Source organism: Genypterus blacodes, unplaced genomic scaffold (genome assembly GCF_046128005.1).
Source record: "Genypterus blacodes isolate CSIRO-AG114 ecotype Tasmania unplaced genomic scaffold, CSIRO-AGI_Gbla_v1 ptg000133l_1, whole genome shotgun sequence".
NCBI lineage: Eukaryota > Metazoa > Chordata > Actinopteri > Ophidiiformes > Ophidiidae > Genypterus > Genypterus blacodes.
The window spans coordinates 7,769,704-7,785,082 of record NW_027466935.1 but is presented as its reverse complement, the minus strand read 5'-3'; the positions used below and the strand labels follow the sequence as shown (position 1 = coordinate 7,785,082).

Genomic DNA, 15,379 nt, shown 5'->3' with positions numbered 1-15,379 from the left:
ACAGGCAGACAGGCAGACAAACAGACGGACAGACAGACAGACAGACAGACAGACAGACAGACAGACAGACAGGCAGGCAGGCAGACAGACAGACGGGGATTCCCAAGATCCACATGTGGGTATTCATGTTCTTTTCGTTTTCATTTTGGACGCTAGATGTCGCTGTTTGTCATTGTTTGCTGGTTTGGACCTTTGAGGCCTCCTGTGTTATTGGACCGAGGGCAGATGAGACCGACAACAGAAACAACAGCTGTGATCATTTTAATCTATCAGACAAACATGAGTGATTGTTATTACTTTACATCACAGCAAATACAAAGACTGTGTGCAGTCTATCATTTATAATGGATGATCTGTGGATAAGGCTTCTTATGATAATAGAATAAATCAAGTTTTAACCAGTTGGAGTCCAGGCCCTCTATATTCTCAGCTACAGAGGGAATTCGTTTCTAGATATAAGATTTTAGGCTCTTCCTTTTAAGAATATATATCACAAAAATGTAAAGGAACAAGTCAATCTATGGCCAAATACAAATAATGTGGCGCCTCTAGTATTTACCAATGGTGAAAATGTATTTTCCTTGGGCATTTTCCCCCTGCTGCCTCATAGAGTAAATCTCTTAACGGTCTTGTTTGCTCTTTAACCACAGTGATTACTTAGTGGGTAGTGTGTGCGTCCATAAAAAGAAACAGGAAATCTGTTGCTGCTCACAAGTTTCTTACACACACATACCCACACACACCCATGCACAGGCTCGTGAAAATCAGGCACACACTCACTCACACACACGATGGATTGACATACTTCTGTAGCGACTCTGCGACAGATTAACTCTGAAGCAGCTCTTTGGTTTAGTTTCTATCCTGACTTCATTAACCAAACATACCGAGGATAGAATATCCAAAGTCCGCCCTGGTTTCCTGAGTAGCTGTGACGTCAGCAGCGTGGAGGGAAGAGGGGGGCCCGTCCGGATCCCCTCACTATCTGCTTGGGACGTGTGAGAGGCAGAGGCGGCCTCTGCACCACCCCCGTCATTTCCCCGTAGTCAACAGGAAGACAAGAGGCCAGAGAGAGCGGCCACACTCACATTCTGCCGGGGAGGAAGGACTGAGAGGTCCGGCTGCACGGCCTGAACAATGGAAAACAATCAAGGCAAAGGAATGAACAAGAATCAGAAGGAAGTGAAGAAAATTCAGTCGGTCTATTTGCAGAACCTGGAGAAGCTAAACCAGGGAATGAAGTCTGAGAAGAAAAACTGGAAACCAATAGAAGGAGACTTTGTGGTACAAACAGCGATGGAGAAGCAGAGACAGACTCCCATAGCTGCAGTCTGCAAGAGCTCAGCTAACAGGATCAGCAGAGACCTGACCTGCTCCATCTGCTTGGACCTGTTCAAACAGCCCGTGTCTCTGCCGTGCGATCACACCTTCTGCTTCACCTGCATCGAAGGCTACTGGGCCGGTCCCAGGGGCCCGGCCGCCGCAGGAACGGGCTCCTGCCCTCAGTGCAGGAAGGTGTACCCCGGGCAGAGCTACAGGCCAAACCGCATCGTGGCCAACATAGTGGAGAGCTACTGCCAGGGCCTGGAGGAGAGCGGGGCCGAGGGTCGCCCGGCAGACGGAGGGGTGACGGAGAAGCCGGCAGCTCCGGCGCCGCACTGCAGCAGGCACAGGGAGGAGCTGAAGCTTTACTGTGAGGAGGATCAGGAGATGGTGTGTTTGGTGTGTGGTCTGTCCCAGGAGCACAGGAACCACACCATGGTGTGTGTCCAAGAGGCTGAGCAGAAATACAGGGTGAGGCCACATTCATTCTCCTCTAAATCTGAGGTCTAAAGATCAGCAGAATGTCAAAACTGTACAGTCACAGATACTAACTCCTGATGTTTGTGTGTGTTTATCAAATGCTGCAGGAGATGATTCATCTACATCACATCATCTTTATCATAGTTTAACATACTGCCATTGTGTTCTCTCATGTCACTGATGGAGTTCCTTCTATTATTATTAAAGGGACTCTAACTGAACGTGTGTCCTCTCCTGCCAGGCGTCTCTGAACAGTTCCATGGATTCACTCAAAGCTGAGCTGAACACAGCGCTGCAGTGTGACAGAGAGGCTGAGGAGGAGGTCAAGAAGCTGAAGGTGAGACACTCTGATCACCACTGATGTCCAAACCGCAGGTCCTGCTTGAGTCTGATCTCCAACACAAACCAGCTTCTTTCAATGACGTCCAATAGGTCCAATAATCAGACTAAACCTCCTTATTTCTCTGCCTTGTCTTCTGCCACCCCCACCTGCAGGAACACACTGCTGACCTCAAGCAACGCATCGAGGCCCAGTTCAGCGACCTGCACCAGTTTCTGTACCAGGAGGAGAAGCTGCTGCAGGTGAAGCTGAAGACGGAGGAGCGACGGGAGCTGATCCGCCTGGACGAGCACAAAGCGCTGCTGTGCGTGGAGATCTCCCGTCTGCAGAGGGCCGTGCACGAGATTGAGGACAAGCTGAGGGAGCAGGACCCTTTCACTCTGCTGCGGGTACAGACTCCACACACACACACACACACACACAGGCATACACACAGACACACACGCCGTGGCTCAATGAGTTACAGGCCATCTGGAAGTTCTTAAAGTCATGATGAGTCAGCACTGGAGACCAATTACAGGCACAAATGCTGATGTTGTTGTTTCCAAAACGATCATATTGAAAGGAAATCAGCAGAATTTGAGTTGGAAAAAGAGTTTCATCCACAGAAATGTTGTTTTGTTTGTCAGAATATTAAAACCAGACTTCCTCCATGTGTTGTCTTGATTTCGTGTCACAATCTGACCTGGTGACCGGTTTTGTCCACATTACAACACAAAGGTCAACAGCTGCGCCTTAATATAATATATACAGTACCGCTCATGTGAGACTGAACCATGATTCAGATGTGACGACGCTGCGTAAGTCCCAAGGCTGAAGTGATGGTGAAACTATAAATACCGCCGTCGGTACAATAGACTTCTGGCGCAAACGAGAGCAGACAGGATGTGAGCTGATGATCTCACTCCTTGATCTGGAGGATAAGGAGCCGGAGTGCAGGCTCGGGGGCACGCAAAGGGCCGAGGGCCGGGACTTTCCCCGCGGCTACGGGGGGATCCCACAGGGCGGGACGGCCTGAGCGCAGACATTGATGTAATGTGGAAAAAGCTCTTAGCCAAAACTAATCGACAGTCTCTCTCTCTCTCTCTCTTTCCTGTTTGCCCCCGTGTCTCGTCTCAGAGTATCAAACTCCTGCTGCAGAGGTGAGCCAAGATGAGACGTTTAACTTTCTCTCCCTTCTTTTGTTTCGTTTTGTTTTGCTTTGTCGTACTCACGTCACCGTGTGTTATGTCGGTAGGCCGTCGCTGACGTTCGAGAAGCCCACGTTTACACCTCACAGCCTGTGTGAGGGCCGGTTTGCGGGCCCCCTGCAGTATAGAGTGTGGAAGTCCATGAAAGGAAGTATCTATCCAGGTAGGCGTCACTAGAAGAATGTTATCTGGGAACTGGAATGAAAGAATGAAAGATATAAGAGAGTTAAAAGTACAATATATCCCACTAAAACCTCAAACTTAGCACTTAAGTCATTGTCTCCTGTTTTCAGTTCCTGCAGCCATCACCTTTAACTCCAGCACAGCTAACCCCTGGCTCAGTCTGACCTCCTCCCTGACCTGCGTCCGCTACCAGACCTTCAACCACACCGTGCAGGACAACCCGTACCGCTTCAACGCCGCCCTGTCCCTGCTGGGCAGCCAGGGCTTCACCCACGGGCGCCACTACTGGGAGATGGAGGTGTACAGCAGCACGGTGTGGACGGTGGGAGTGGCTCGAGAGTCCGTGCCCAGGAAGGGGGTCATCAAAGCCCTGCCCGCCAACGGCTTCTGGACCCTCTCCCTCTCCTATGGGATACAGTACATGGCCGGCACGTCCCCGCCCACCGTCCTGTCCCTGGAGGAGCCGCTGGCCAGGATCGGCGTGTATCTGGACTACAAGAGGGGCCTGGTGTCCTTCTACAACGCAGAGAGCATGACGCACCTGTACACCTTCAGGGAGAACTTCACCGAGACGCTGCACCCGTACTTCAACCTGGGCTTCCTGGACAAAGTGCACGAGAACGAGCCTCTCAAAGTCTTCATGCCAAAGATTTGATCATCTGGAAGCAAACAGGATCCAAATAACTGCAATATCAGCATAAATGTACAAAACTGATAAGACAACAGATTCTATATTGATATGATCGGCTGATTGATTTGAAAATAAATAATAATATAGGAGGACAACACTGTAATGATCTGATTATTCTGAGTGAGATTTTTGGATGACACGTTTATTATGGTCACACATTTTTCTTATGCATGATTTGTTTATACATTTAATAAAAAATATGAATAATCATTGAGCGCTGTGGTTGATTTACAATATGACCAGAATCCTACATAATAGACTTGTGACTGTCTATTAGAAGAACGTTTTCCCTCTCGTTATTCTTCTATGTTAGTATTTGCTGTGTAACTAGTCGCCACTTTGAGGTGAAACATCAAAACTCTGACTCTGCCTGCACTCCACAAGGGTGTGTGTGTGTGTGTGTGTGTGTGTGTGTGTGTGTGGGGGGGGGAATATGTACACACTCAGCCAAAAGAGGCCCTGATGTTCAATCCAACGTCTTTATGGACCTGGATTTTCTGGATTCTGGCTTCTGGCTTTGTGTTCAGAGCCACAGTCATGCTGGATCAGGAAAGGGTCTTCCCCAAAACTGCTCCCACAAAGTCAGAAGCCCCGCCCATTACCCCCCTCCCCTCCCCCTCTCCAGACTTTACAGTAAAGCTCTGTGCATTCCGGTAAAGCCGTGTTATCGTCCAGCTACTGAAGCGTGAGTCAACACATTTGCTTCTATCCATGTTTGAGTGTGGAGCTTATCTGGTTATTTGCTTGATTACATTCTGTTCACCTGGTGAGGCTGAAACACCTGAACGCATCACAGTCATGCGAGAGGGCCGTCCACATACTTTTAGCCACGGAGCGGTGTTGAAAATGAAGAAGATAACGGCAATAAAAGAATCAAAATGAAAGGAAATGTATATCAAAAAATTGCAATTCCGTATTTATTAAAAGTTTTGATTTCAGGACAAAGACTTCCCGACGCCGTGCTCCTGTCCAGTGATAAACAAACAGCCAGGGATTGAGATGAACTAGAAGGGATCAACCTTTCAACTTTCAGCTGCAATATCACAATATTTACATCAACAACAACAACAACAACAACAACAACAACTATGACTGAACTTCCTCCCTAAATCTATATAATTTAAAACTGGAAGATTGAAACCTTTCCGTGCGGCTTCTCCGCTCCTCGCAAAGAAGTGATTGTAGGGTTTCGTTCGAGTTGTGGAATGAGGCCGTGCGTTCAGTCATGGGTGTGTCCCGCCCCAATGTTAGGGCCTGAAGTCTCCATTTTAGCTTCACTAAGGCTGGGGGGGGGGGGGGGGTTTCAGAGTCACTTGCTTGCGTGCAAAGTGTCCTGGAACTTTGTGCTTGTGTAGCGGATGTGAAAGCCTTTTTTATTGATGCTGTCGTCTGAGTGAAACTTTATAACGATGGCGTCTCCGGCAGAGTAGATCTCCTCCGGGGCCTGAGAGGGAGAGAAGGATAGGAGACAGAAGGGTAGCGCAGGATTACAGACAATAAGTAAAAAGTGATATTTCCGAGGCTTTACCCCAGAGCCGCAGTGTCGTCCCAGCCTGGGAGCCTTGACGTCGGCGCCGTCGTACAGCTCCACGTAATCGTAACCGCACTCTGCCTCTTCCTCCGTCTCAAACACGGTGAAGGTGAGCTCCACTCCGTAGCCTTTCTCAGCAGACACGACCCACTGGCAGTCCGAGCCGCCGGGGTAGTTGTTATCTCCAAACTGAGCATGAGAATACAGATCTTTGGTCTTGACCTCAGCTTGAAGGCTCCCGCCACATTCTGAGGAATTCACAAACTGCAAAATTAGAGGCTCCGAAAGGAAAGGAAAGGAAAGGAAGGGAACTCGCAAAAAGCCAAGCAAGCGAGCATGTTTGCATGCGTGTTAGCGTCGGAAGCTTTGCCGACCTGCACTGTACGAAGCCTCGAATCCTCTCTTCTGCACCGAGTTGTCAGAGAAAAAACGCAGGAATACTTTGTTGCCGCTGGAGACGAGCGGCGGGGGCTTTTTGTTGCCGCAGAAGTGTCCCAGGCTCGGGGCGAGGCCATCCTGCCCGTCGTAGAGCTCGATGTGATCGTAGGCGCACTCCAGGTGAGCCTCCATGTCCAGCTCATTGAACACCTGGTTCATTGAGAGATGGGATCAGTTTAAAGTCTTCAATTGTCGGATTATAAAAACAAAAATAAGAAGAACGTACAAGTTGGATTCGATGTCCAGGTGTTGTGGTCAGAGTCCAGGTGCAGGCTTTCTTGCTGGGGTATCGATCGGGCCAGTTCGGGCTGCTGATGCTGCCCGAGACGCTGTTTACCACGTGATCACATCCCGCTGACCAAACAAACAAACAAACAAACAAACAAACCACGTCATTGCCTCCCCTTCAATACAAACACGATTCAAAGACGACACACACAGACCAACACACACACACACACACTTCACCTTCTTTACAGTCGTGCTTGTCATCGTGCAGCACAAAGCCGCTGCGGCACTGACAGCTGTAGCTTCCAAAGGTGTTCACGCATTCGTGCTGGCAGCCTCCGTTTTCCTTTGAACACTCGTCGATATCTGCAGAGAAGTTTGCAGGAATTGTGGCTGCGACCTCAAACCCGACTGATGTATTACACACGAACCTGCTGTGTGAGTGTGTGTGTGTGGATCTGGACATCGCTGCCCTTTTACTGTTTGACTGGAATGTGAATTCCTCAGCGGCCGGCTCGGCTCGGCTCGGCGTGACTCACCAGAGAAGAAGTGAGCTCTGAAGCCTTTCTTGGAAACGGTGTTGTCGGATTTGAACTCGATGCGCATGTTGTTGTGTTGGGAGGTGATGGCCTCGGGTTTCTCTGCTCCACAGAACTTCCCGTGAGGCTTTGAGTCTGCACTCGACCCACTGTGCACTTCCACATAATCATACTTACACACCTGATGGTACACACTCACACATTTTACTAACTACCAAGACTGAATCTAAAGATGATTGAGAACAGCCACAAACAAGTTACAGCGCGGAGTGTTGTCCACTTACATCGTTGCCTTCGATCTCGAACACGTCAAACAGCAGCGTGATGCGATACTGAATGGGCGCCACCAGCTGCCACACACAGTTTTTGTTGGGTGTGTATTCTTTGGGCCATCCGGGGGAGCTGAGAGAGCCATTCAGCCTGGTGATAAAGCCGCCGCACGCAGCTGCTGGTGGGAGACAGACCAGAGTTTAGTGGTCACACACAAACACGTCACAGCACTAAAAGGACACAGATGCAAAGACGTTCAATGGGAGATTTTGAGAATGAAGTGGGAATGTTACTGGAATGAGGTCGGAATGTTTCTGAGGATTCAAATAATTGAGTATTTCCTGATTTGAGAGGTCGACATTTTGCTTATTACAATAATAAAACATTACATATACAAATATTGCCACTTTTGCTGTGATGCTCAGGTGTGAGGTATGCTCAGTGTGAATCAATACTTTCATTACATCTGCTTTGTTCTATCATATTAAACGGAAAATGGAAAACACCTGCACAGATATATTTCACTTTATAAAATCAGGGATTGAACTCTTTGTGGAGCAGGGAAACACAATTCAAGGGAGTGCTGCCCCCCTGTGGTGAAAGAGGGAATCACTCAGGTCCAATATTGTCTGATTGCACATGAATAATGCCATTCAGCGTGCGTGCGTGTGTGTGTGTGTGTGTGTGTGTGTGTGTGTTGACCTGCTTTGTACTCACTCTCACAGCTGCGTCTGTCTGGTGCCAGCTCATATCCAGGCTCACAGGCACATCGGTAGCTGCCCAGCGTGTTCACACAGCGCTGCTCACACTCACCGCTGTCGGGCTTTGCACACTCGTCCATCTCTGGGGGAAATGAAAACACACACTTTCACACAAAAACGTCATCAGCCAAGATATCACATCACTGCTCTCATCATAGTTTAACCAGAATCGTCTAGACAATTGACCTCTGACCTTTGAAGAAGTTGACAGCAAACCCGGCCTTGTTGACAGTCGCGTCGGACGCAAACTTCAGCCACAGCTGATTGGAGGAGCTTTTGATGTCGTCGGGTTTGGCGTAGCCGCAGAAGCGTCCGAGCAGCGGGCTGTCCTCCGCCCCGCCGTCCCTCACCTCCACGTAGTCGTAGGCGCAGCTGTTGTGTCTCTCCAGCTGCGACCAACGGAGCTTTTATAAGTCTGACACTTCCATTTTTTTCCGCCTGCGTCCAAGTTTGTTGCTGTGACAACGCCAAACAAAAGTGAGTATTACCTCGAATGACTGGAAGGAGAGGCCCACGCTGAAACCCTGCGCTACTGTGATTTTCCACGCGCAGACTTTATTGGACTGGTAGTCGTCGGGGTAATTTGGTGACTGGATCTGGCCGCTGTCACGCGTCACCTCCCCGCCACAGATGGCTGTCAAACAAGAGAGGAGTGAGACAAAGCCTGTGTCCATCCAGGGGGTCTCAGACTGGTGTGTGACGTACCTTCATAAACGGCCGAGAAGCCTTTTCCCACCCAGTTGCTGCTACTTCGGAATTCGATCCACAGTCGGCTGTCCGTGGAGACGATGGGCTCAGGAAGCGCGTCGCCACAGAAACGTCCTGTCACAAAGACACCAAAGAATGAAGACAATGGCCGTCAGCGTGTACTGTGTACGTTTACAGTTATGACATGTTTCTGGAAGCTTCTCAATGGTGAGAGTTGGTGGTCTTTTCTACATTTTCTTCCGTGTGAAGACCTTTGAGAGGAGCTTTTCTCCAAAATCCATCTCGGACCTCCACGTGGTCGTACCAGCACAAGTGGCTCCTGAAGAGGTCCATGGATGTGAAATTGAGGACAATCTGTGGGAAAAACAGAACGATGTTGGCCCAGAGAACAGAAGAGGCCGTGTGAGGCGTTAAACTGGGACGCATTGGTTCCCTCACCTTCTCTCCGGGCGTGACAGAGATCCTCCACACACAGTGAGCGTATTCCATGTAGCCGTTTGGGAACCCGGGGGAGGAGAAGTTCCCGTCGCTCTCCTGCAGGCTGCCGCCACACTCTGTTAGAACCCCACAGCAGAACGCACACACGGTTACACTAACACGCCTTTAGACACGCCGCGTTACATGATGTCATCCTTGGATATGTTCTGTATTACACACGCAGCTTACTTGCACATTGGTAGAGTTTGCGGGCCTGTGCGATGTCTCCTTCGCTCAGCCGGCTCCTCTGTCCGATAGGCGGCCGGACTCCGTTGACATCATAACGGGGCAGGATTGTGTCTAAGAAGATGCCTCTGTTTCCATCAAATCACAAGGGGAACAAGATTAAAAGATATTAAGCCTGCGTGTGGGAAAATGAGGTTTCTGACGGTTTGATTGGAACAAAAACTGCTGAGACTTTGCTGTTTTTTCAGATCAGACTCCCGTGCGGCACCTTGATACTTTATTGATTCTGATAATCTATCTGTGTGTGTTTGTGGCTAACTTTTGCACAGTTCCCATGGCGATGCACCCATGAATGACGAGCATGTGCAAACAGAAAGCTCTGAATGGGGCCTTTGGCCGGTGCCAGCCGGCTCAGTGGAGCCCGCTCCTGAATGCCGGAGAGAAAGGACACTCCAGCTCAAATTGTTCAACAAAGCCTGAACTGCCAGGCCTTTATTTAGCTTGGCGTGCCTCCATGACCCCGACCAGCTTAGCAGTAATGGAGGTTTCAAAAACAAAGAAAAAAAACTAAAAGAACAGAGCGACAACATGCGCGAGACAGAAACGAAAAGGAAACGAGTGTGAAATCATTCCTATGGAGATAAAGAGTCAATCCCCTGAGGTTTCCTGTGGAGCCACTTTAGCCGTTAATGAAGTGCTGCAGGAAGGTCAAACAGAAGGTCAAACAGAAGGTCAAACAGCAGGTCAGGCTGCGTCACCGCTGCAGTGCCGCACACACACCAGCATGGCAGCCTGTTTATCTGCCTGCTGGTATCCAATTTTGTTGCAGTCGATTCAGACGTGTGTAAGTAATCAAACTGGGATCAGCTGCGTTAATCCTGAGCTGTGTGGTGACGAAGAGAAGTGGACTAGAGTTCAAACAGCATGATGGGATCGGTTGAGTTGCAGACATTCTCTTCCCCCCCAATAATAAGGCTCTTGGGCAAGGCATTTATACCAGAATGGCTCCAGTGGCTCCAGTGTCTCAGTTCATTCCAAACCCACCTGGAGAACGTATTCCTCGCGTAATGCATGATGCTGCCAAAGTCGTACACCTCCCCGAGCGAGTCCACCTCATTCGGCTCCATCTTCAGGAAGTTATACTCCTGCCCTGGGGATGTGCAGCAGATTCAACACTATAAAGATCAGATCTACAGCCAAGGATCAGGCGAGAGGACCCCACTCCTGGTCGTACCTGGCTGGATGTTGTCTCTGATGATGCTCACGTGTTCGTCGCGGTCGGGGCGCGTGTGCTCGTGCCAGAAGCCGATGACGTGGCCGAGCTCGTGCACAACAATGCCAAACTTGTCGCAGTTCTTCCCTATGGAGATTGCCTGAGGGCCGCCGCCTCTCCTCCCCACGTAGGAGCAGCACCTGAACAAGGACACACTGTTCATCAGGTCTATGTTTACACTTTTCCTTTAAGAGGGTTTGGGCCCCGTGCCTTCTTGAGTTCTAGGCAGAGACGCACAAAACCTTAAAAGGGGTTAAATTCTGACTTCCTACACAGGGTCAAGACTCAAACGTGCGCCCGACTCACCCACAAGGTCGGTAGCTGAAGACGATGTAGCTCTCTTCTGTCGTCCTCTCCACGAAGGTGACGCAAGTGTGTTTCTCCCAGTGACGCATGGCCTGACGGAAAATAGCTCGCTGGCTACCTGAAGAGAAGAGGAAGTGACTTTGATGCAGCTATCCATGATTGTGGCTTTGATCTAGTTCAGCTCCCAACCCGCTCATCCTGATTTCTCCCCGTCAGACTTTCACCTATTGCCAAACATGAATCTCACTTCAGCCGGGACCCCATCTGCCTTTATTGATTTGGTTTGAAACATCCAATGAGAATCCTTCTAGCTAAATGTTCCTCACTGGGATCTCACCACTGAAATTCCCACTGATCAGATAAGGAATGACGCCGTCCGGCCACACTCGCTCCGGTCTGGACGTGGTCGCCCTCCTCCGCCGGCGAGGGGGGGCGCTGAGTCTGTCCCCGGAGGTGGAGACGTCACCTGTAACCCGTCCATCAATCATTATCATCCCACATCCTTAATGATTGGACACCGTATCAGTCGGTGATGTCACGCTCTCATACCCGTGACGTCCGTGTCGTCGGTGTCTGCGCCGCGTCTCTGGGCCTCTCTGAACAAACGGAGGTCGTCCTCGTCCAGGGCGATGTCTCCCAAGAAGGCAGCTAGACGGGACACACGGCACCAAACACACAAATCATGACTGAACAACATTAAATGGTATAAATAACTTCAGGCATCAATGTGGGTTAAAGAGTGACCGCTAGGCTCTCCTTGACCACGAGTTTCCATGTTTGCCTCCACAGGATATGTGTCAGACAGTCATGTACACACACACATACACACAAACACACACAGCCCAGGCAGAAACACACACCCGGGATCTGTTTACATTTCGGCATATCGGCAATAAAAAGGTCGATTCCTCCACCGACGGCGACTCCTGAATAATTGAAACCATCAGATTTCAAAAGTTTATGAGCGGATTGATCGGTTTGATCGTTTAAATGCTCTCTGCCAGGGAACGACTCGGGAGTGAAGTGGATTTCTGTGTACTGGAGGAAAACTAATACATACACGACTGAGCCAATGTTGTTTTGTATCGTTTGTGTTCATCATTTCCTTTGTTGTTGTGTAGGTTTTCTAGGTTGTGAACTTCCTGGACAACGATGCTTGTTTGTCACTTTAGTAGAATGGAAGTAAGGTAACAAACTGGAAACCTTTGGGGCGAATGACACACTTTCTCTTGACCACACACGCTGCTCAGCTCAGGGTTCTGTGTTAACACTAATTAAGCACAACGGCACACTGGACTCTCTTTTCCCTAGGAATTCCTCATTCGCTCAGAGTGATGTAACAAAACTTCTGAATGCCTGTGAAATGAAAAGACGTGGCGGCGCCTGTGTGCGGACACTTTGAAGTGAACTCACTCATGCAAAGGGTGACTGTAAATGACTGTCACCCCCGCTGTGTGTGGGCCGTACTGGCATGGCCTTGGTAACCTCCCGTCGCCGGGCAACCGCCTCAGGGAGGAGCGCTGTGTTGTGGAAGTTTGAGCCGCAGTAAATTAAATTTAAAAAAGGGAACCAACAGAGCAGCTGGGAACGCCGGGAATGCTTTGGAACGATAGATGAGTGATAGGTGATTGGTTATTGATTCACGCTGATTGAACCGTCAGCTTAGTTTCATAAACGTTTGAACCGTAAAAGCTAATTTGGTGAAAACAAACGTTTAAATTCCTCCTGATGTTATTCTTTAACATTTATTGCTAAATGTCAAAAACTATTTAAAATGTTTCTGAATTATCATTTTATCCGTGAATCATTTGCACCAAACAACAGAATCTCTGCAGGTCATCTGTAGCTCCAGCAGGGGGCGCTGCAGGTACGACCAGGCGGCTTTCAGTGGCACACAGTTTGAGAACCGCAGTCATGTCCATTTGTGTGTGTTGAAAATGAAAAGTGTTATTGTTAGTTTGCTAATTTGGATTAAATCACGCGGAGGAATTTTGAACTTAAACTTTGTGGACATTTCTAAACAATTCGTCTTAAATAAACGCACAATGTTAGGACACTTTATTTTTAAAGGCTCTTAATTGCCTGAACAACGATAATTACATATTCGCAGAAAACACAACAAACTGATAACACCGTGACAATATAAATATGAATGTTTCAGATAAACACGCAGAGGCAGAAGAGTTAGCGGGACTTTACCAGCTTTACACGGATCCTTGTAGTCTATCACATCTGGAGCACCAAGGGGACCGGAATCCGCGTCCGCAAACTCCAAATGAAGCGCCAGAGAAACGCGAAGAGCCCAAAGCAGAAACAAATCGACTGACATGACGTCAAAGGACGAAGCTGCTTACACGCGAACGGACTTTAAATGAGCTGGAAATGAAATAAAAACCTCGAAAATCTGCGTTAAAAGTCCGTGTGGCGCGTCGCTTTGCTCTGTTTGCTTCATTCTGCCGCAGTGACCGCTGACATGCTGCTGGAACACACACACACACACACACACACACACACACACACACACACACACACACACACACACACACACACACACACACACACACACACACACACACACACACACACACACACACACACACACACACACACTCTCCACCTGTCACTCAGATTACGCAGTAAACCTGGTTTTGTTTTATTGAATTATAGGTGATCCGGAACAGTTTGTCCCTCAAAAAAGTTGAAGTTTAAAGACAAAATCCAGTATTGTGATTCCTCATGTAGTCATTGAATCAGTCCATGTATAATGTGCTTCCATGTGTCAGTCTTTGCATTCAGTCCAAGGGCTGGAGATCAGAATTAATGATTAATTACTGAGGTTACCCAGATTCTGCAATTCTCTGAATCCTGAGAACTGAACACACACACACACACACACACACACACACACACACACACACACACACACACACACACACACACACACACACACACACACACACACACACACACACACACACACACACACACACACACACACACACACACACACACACACACACACACACACACACACAAACCATACTAAATCATCTTGGGATAAGAAAAAAGATCACTTCATCTACTCACCAACGTCTTCATCTCCTCACACACACAGCTTCTATGTTGACTCCATCTTTTGGTTTAAGTTTAGACGCTTTTACTGCAAAGGAAATAGAAAGTTGCACATTTTGAAAGTGTTCTGCTCAGCTGAGTGAGTAATGTTGCTTGTCAGTAGTGAGCTGATGTCAGAGGGGCACAGAGGCTCCATTATGCTGTTTCTGCTGGCAAACACACACATAGCACCATCTCTGCCATGAGTTTTGGGGGTAAATTAAAAAATAAAGAAGGCCACATTTATGATCTCATGCAAGTTTACTTTGATCCAGGAGCGCAGTGTCATACGTGCTGTCTGGGTTTGTGAAGTGAGACTATGATGCAACATTGGTTTGTAATTAAACAGAGTCAGGCAAAAATGAAGAACGTGAACGTTGTCTATGTCCAGAAAGTAGAGCAGCTCCCATATCAGCCAGAAGGTGGTGCTATAATCACATAAATGCAGATGTAAAATGCAAACTGAGCTACGAGGGCAGCAGGACTGTGAGAGTGGCACCAAAGTTTGCAGGAACCTGGAAGCAAGAGTAAAGACTGAGGAGCACGACATTCACGGCCCCCCTTCTCCCGCAAACTGTTAAAACACGTAGATCTGCGATTTTAAACGATGCTTAAGTATATGTATGAAGTGTGGACTTGGCTTAGAGTGAGCGTGCTGCGTCTCTTTGATACATTTTTACTGTTTTGATACATTTCCTCTCAGTCAGTATGGCGTCGGCCCAGGCAAAAGTGAAACAGCAGATGGTTACTCTGCGCAGTGTTAATGTACCTCTGTGGGCTCCTGCTCTAGTCTGCACACCGGCTTAAAATAACCCAGAAACTCTGAGACAACAAAGACGTAATCTGACTGGTGTTATTTAGATTAGACAGGAGAAAGCCACACAAGAAGAGGTTCGGCAGCAGGAGAGCAGGATTATCAGATCATTTTCTATAGCAACATGATCGGAAATGATCAAAACAACATTCCCAACAGCTTTGTGCTTAGGAATAAACTGCTAAACTCTTTTGTCCTCTTGCTATTGTCGTCTTTGTCCAGCTTATTGTATTGGCTTCTACTTTACTGCCATAAGTCATTGTGCAATAAGATAAAATACAAGTTCCTGAAGTCTAAGTACTGTGAACTGTATTCTACCTGTTTACCACTGAGAGGCACTGACACACAGACCTGAAAGTACAAAGACCAAGACAAAGGAATGTTTCAGAACGGAACTCAACTTTGGTGAATGTTTATGTGTGTGTGTGTGTGTGTGTGTGTGTGTGTGTGTGTCGCTCAGATGAGTTGCAAAGTGTAGAGTTTCACAAATTTTAGTCCTTCACTTCATTTTTTCCTGTGTGAACTTCACG

At 48.3% G+C, this 15,379-nt stretch overlaps 2 protein-coding genes across 3 annotated transcripts; one reads left to right on the top strand and one right to left on the bottom strand.

Annotated features, from left to right (window-relative positions):
* Positions 1–1,137: 1,137 nt before the first annotated feature.
* On the top strand, positions 1,138–4,171 carry trim69 (tripartite motif containing 69). The gene is made up of 6 exons (XM_076163870.1): positions 1,138–1,794; positions 2,045–2,140; positions 2,299–2,532; positions 3,263–3,285; positions 3,381–3,496; positions 3,627–4,171. The coding sequence occupies exons 1-6, from the start codon at positions 1,138–1,140 to the stop codon at positions 4,169–4,171; spliced, it is 1,671 nt and encodes a 556-aa protein (XP_076019985.1).
* Positions 4,172–5,096: 925 nt separating this feature from the next.
* On the bottom strand, positions 5,097–13,727 carry LOC143011137 (bone morphogenetic protein 1-like). 2 transcript variants are annotated; one of them, XM_076163867.1, is made up of 20 exons: positions 13,124–13,727; positions 11,474–11,572; positions 11,262–11,390; positions 10,925–11,042; positions 10,580–10,758; positions 10,390–10,495; positions 9,349–9,473; positions 9,121–9,236; positions 8,934–9,036; positions 8,680–8,796; positions 8,463–8,608; positions 8,168–8,363; positions 7,931–8,056; positions 7,228–7,391; positions 6,944–7,124; positions 6,645–6,770; positions 6,403–6,530; positions 6,113–6,326; positions 5,736–5,986; positions 5,097–5,651 (listed from the first exon to the last, which is right to left on the bottom strand). In XM_076163867.1, exons 1-20 carry the CDS (start codon positions 13,251–13,253, stop codon positions 5,517–5,519), a joined length of 2,889 nt encoding a protein of 962 aa, XP_076019982.1. In that variant the 5' UTR covers positions 13,254–13,727; the 3' UTR covers positions 5,097–5,516. The 2 variants fall into 2 exon arrangements, with proteins under 2 accessions (XP_076019982.1, XP_076019983.1); XM_076163868.1 differs by having other exon boundaries at positions 7,228–7,388; positions 13,124–13,726.
* Positions 13,728–15,379: the final 1,652 nt, after the last annotated feature.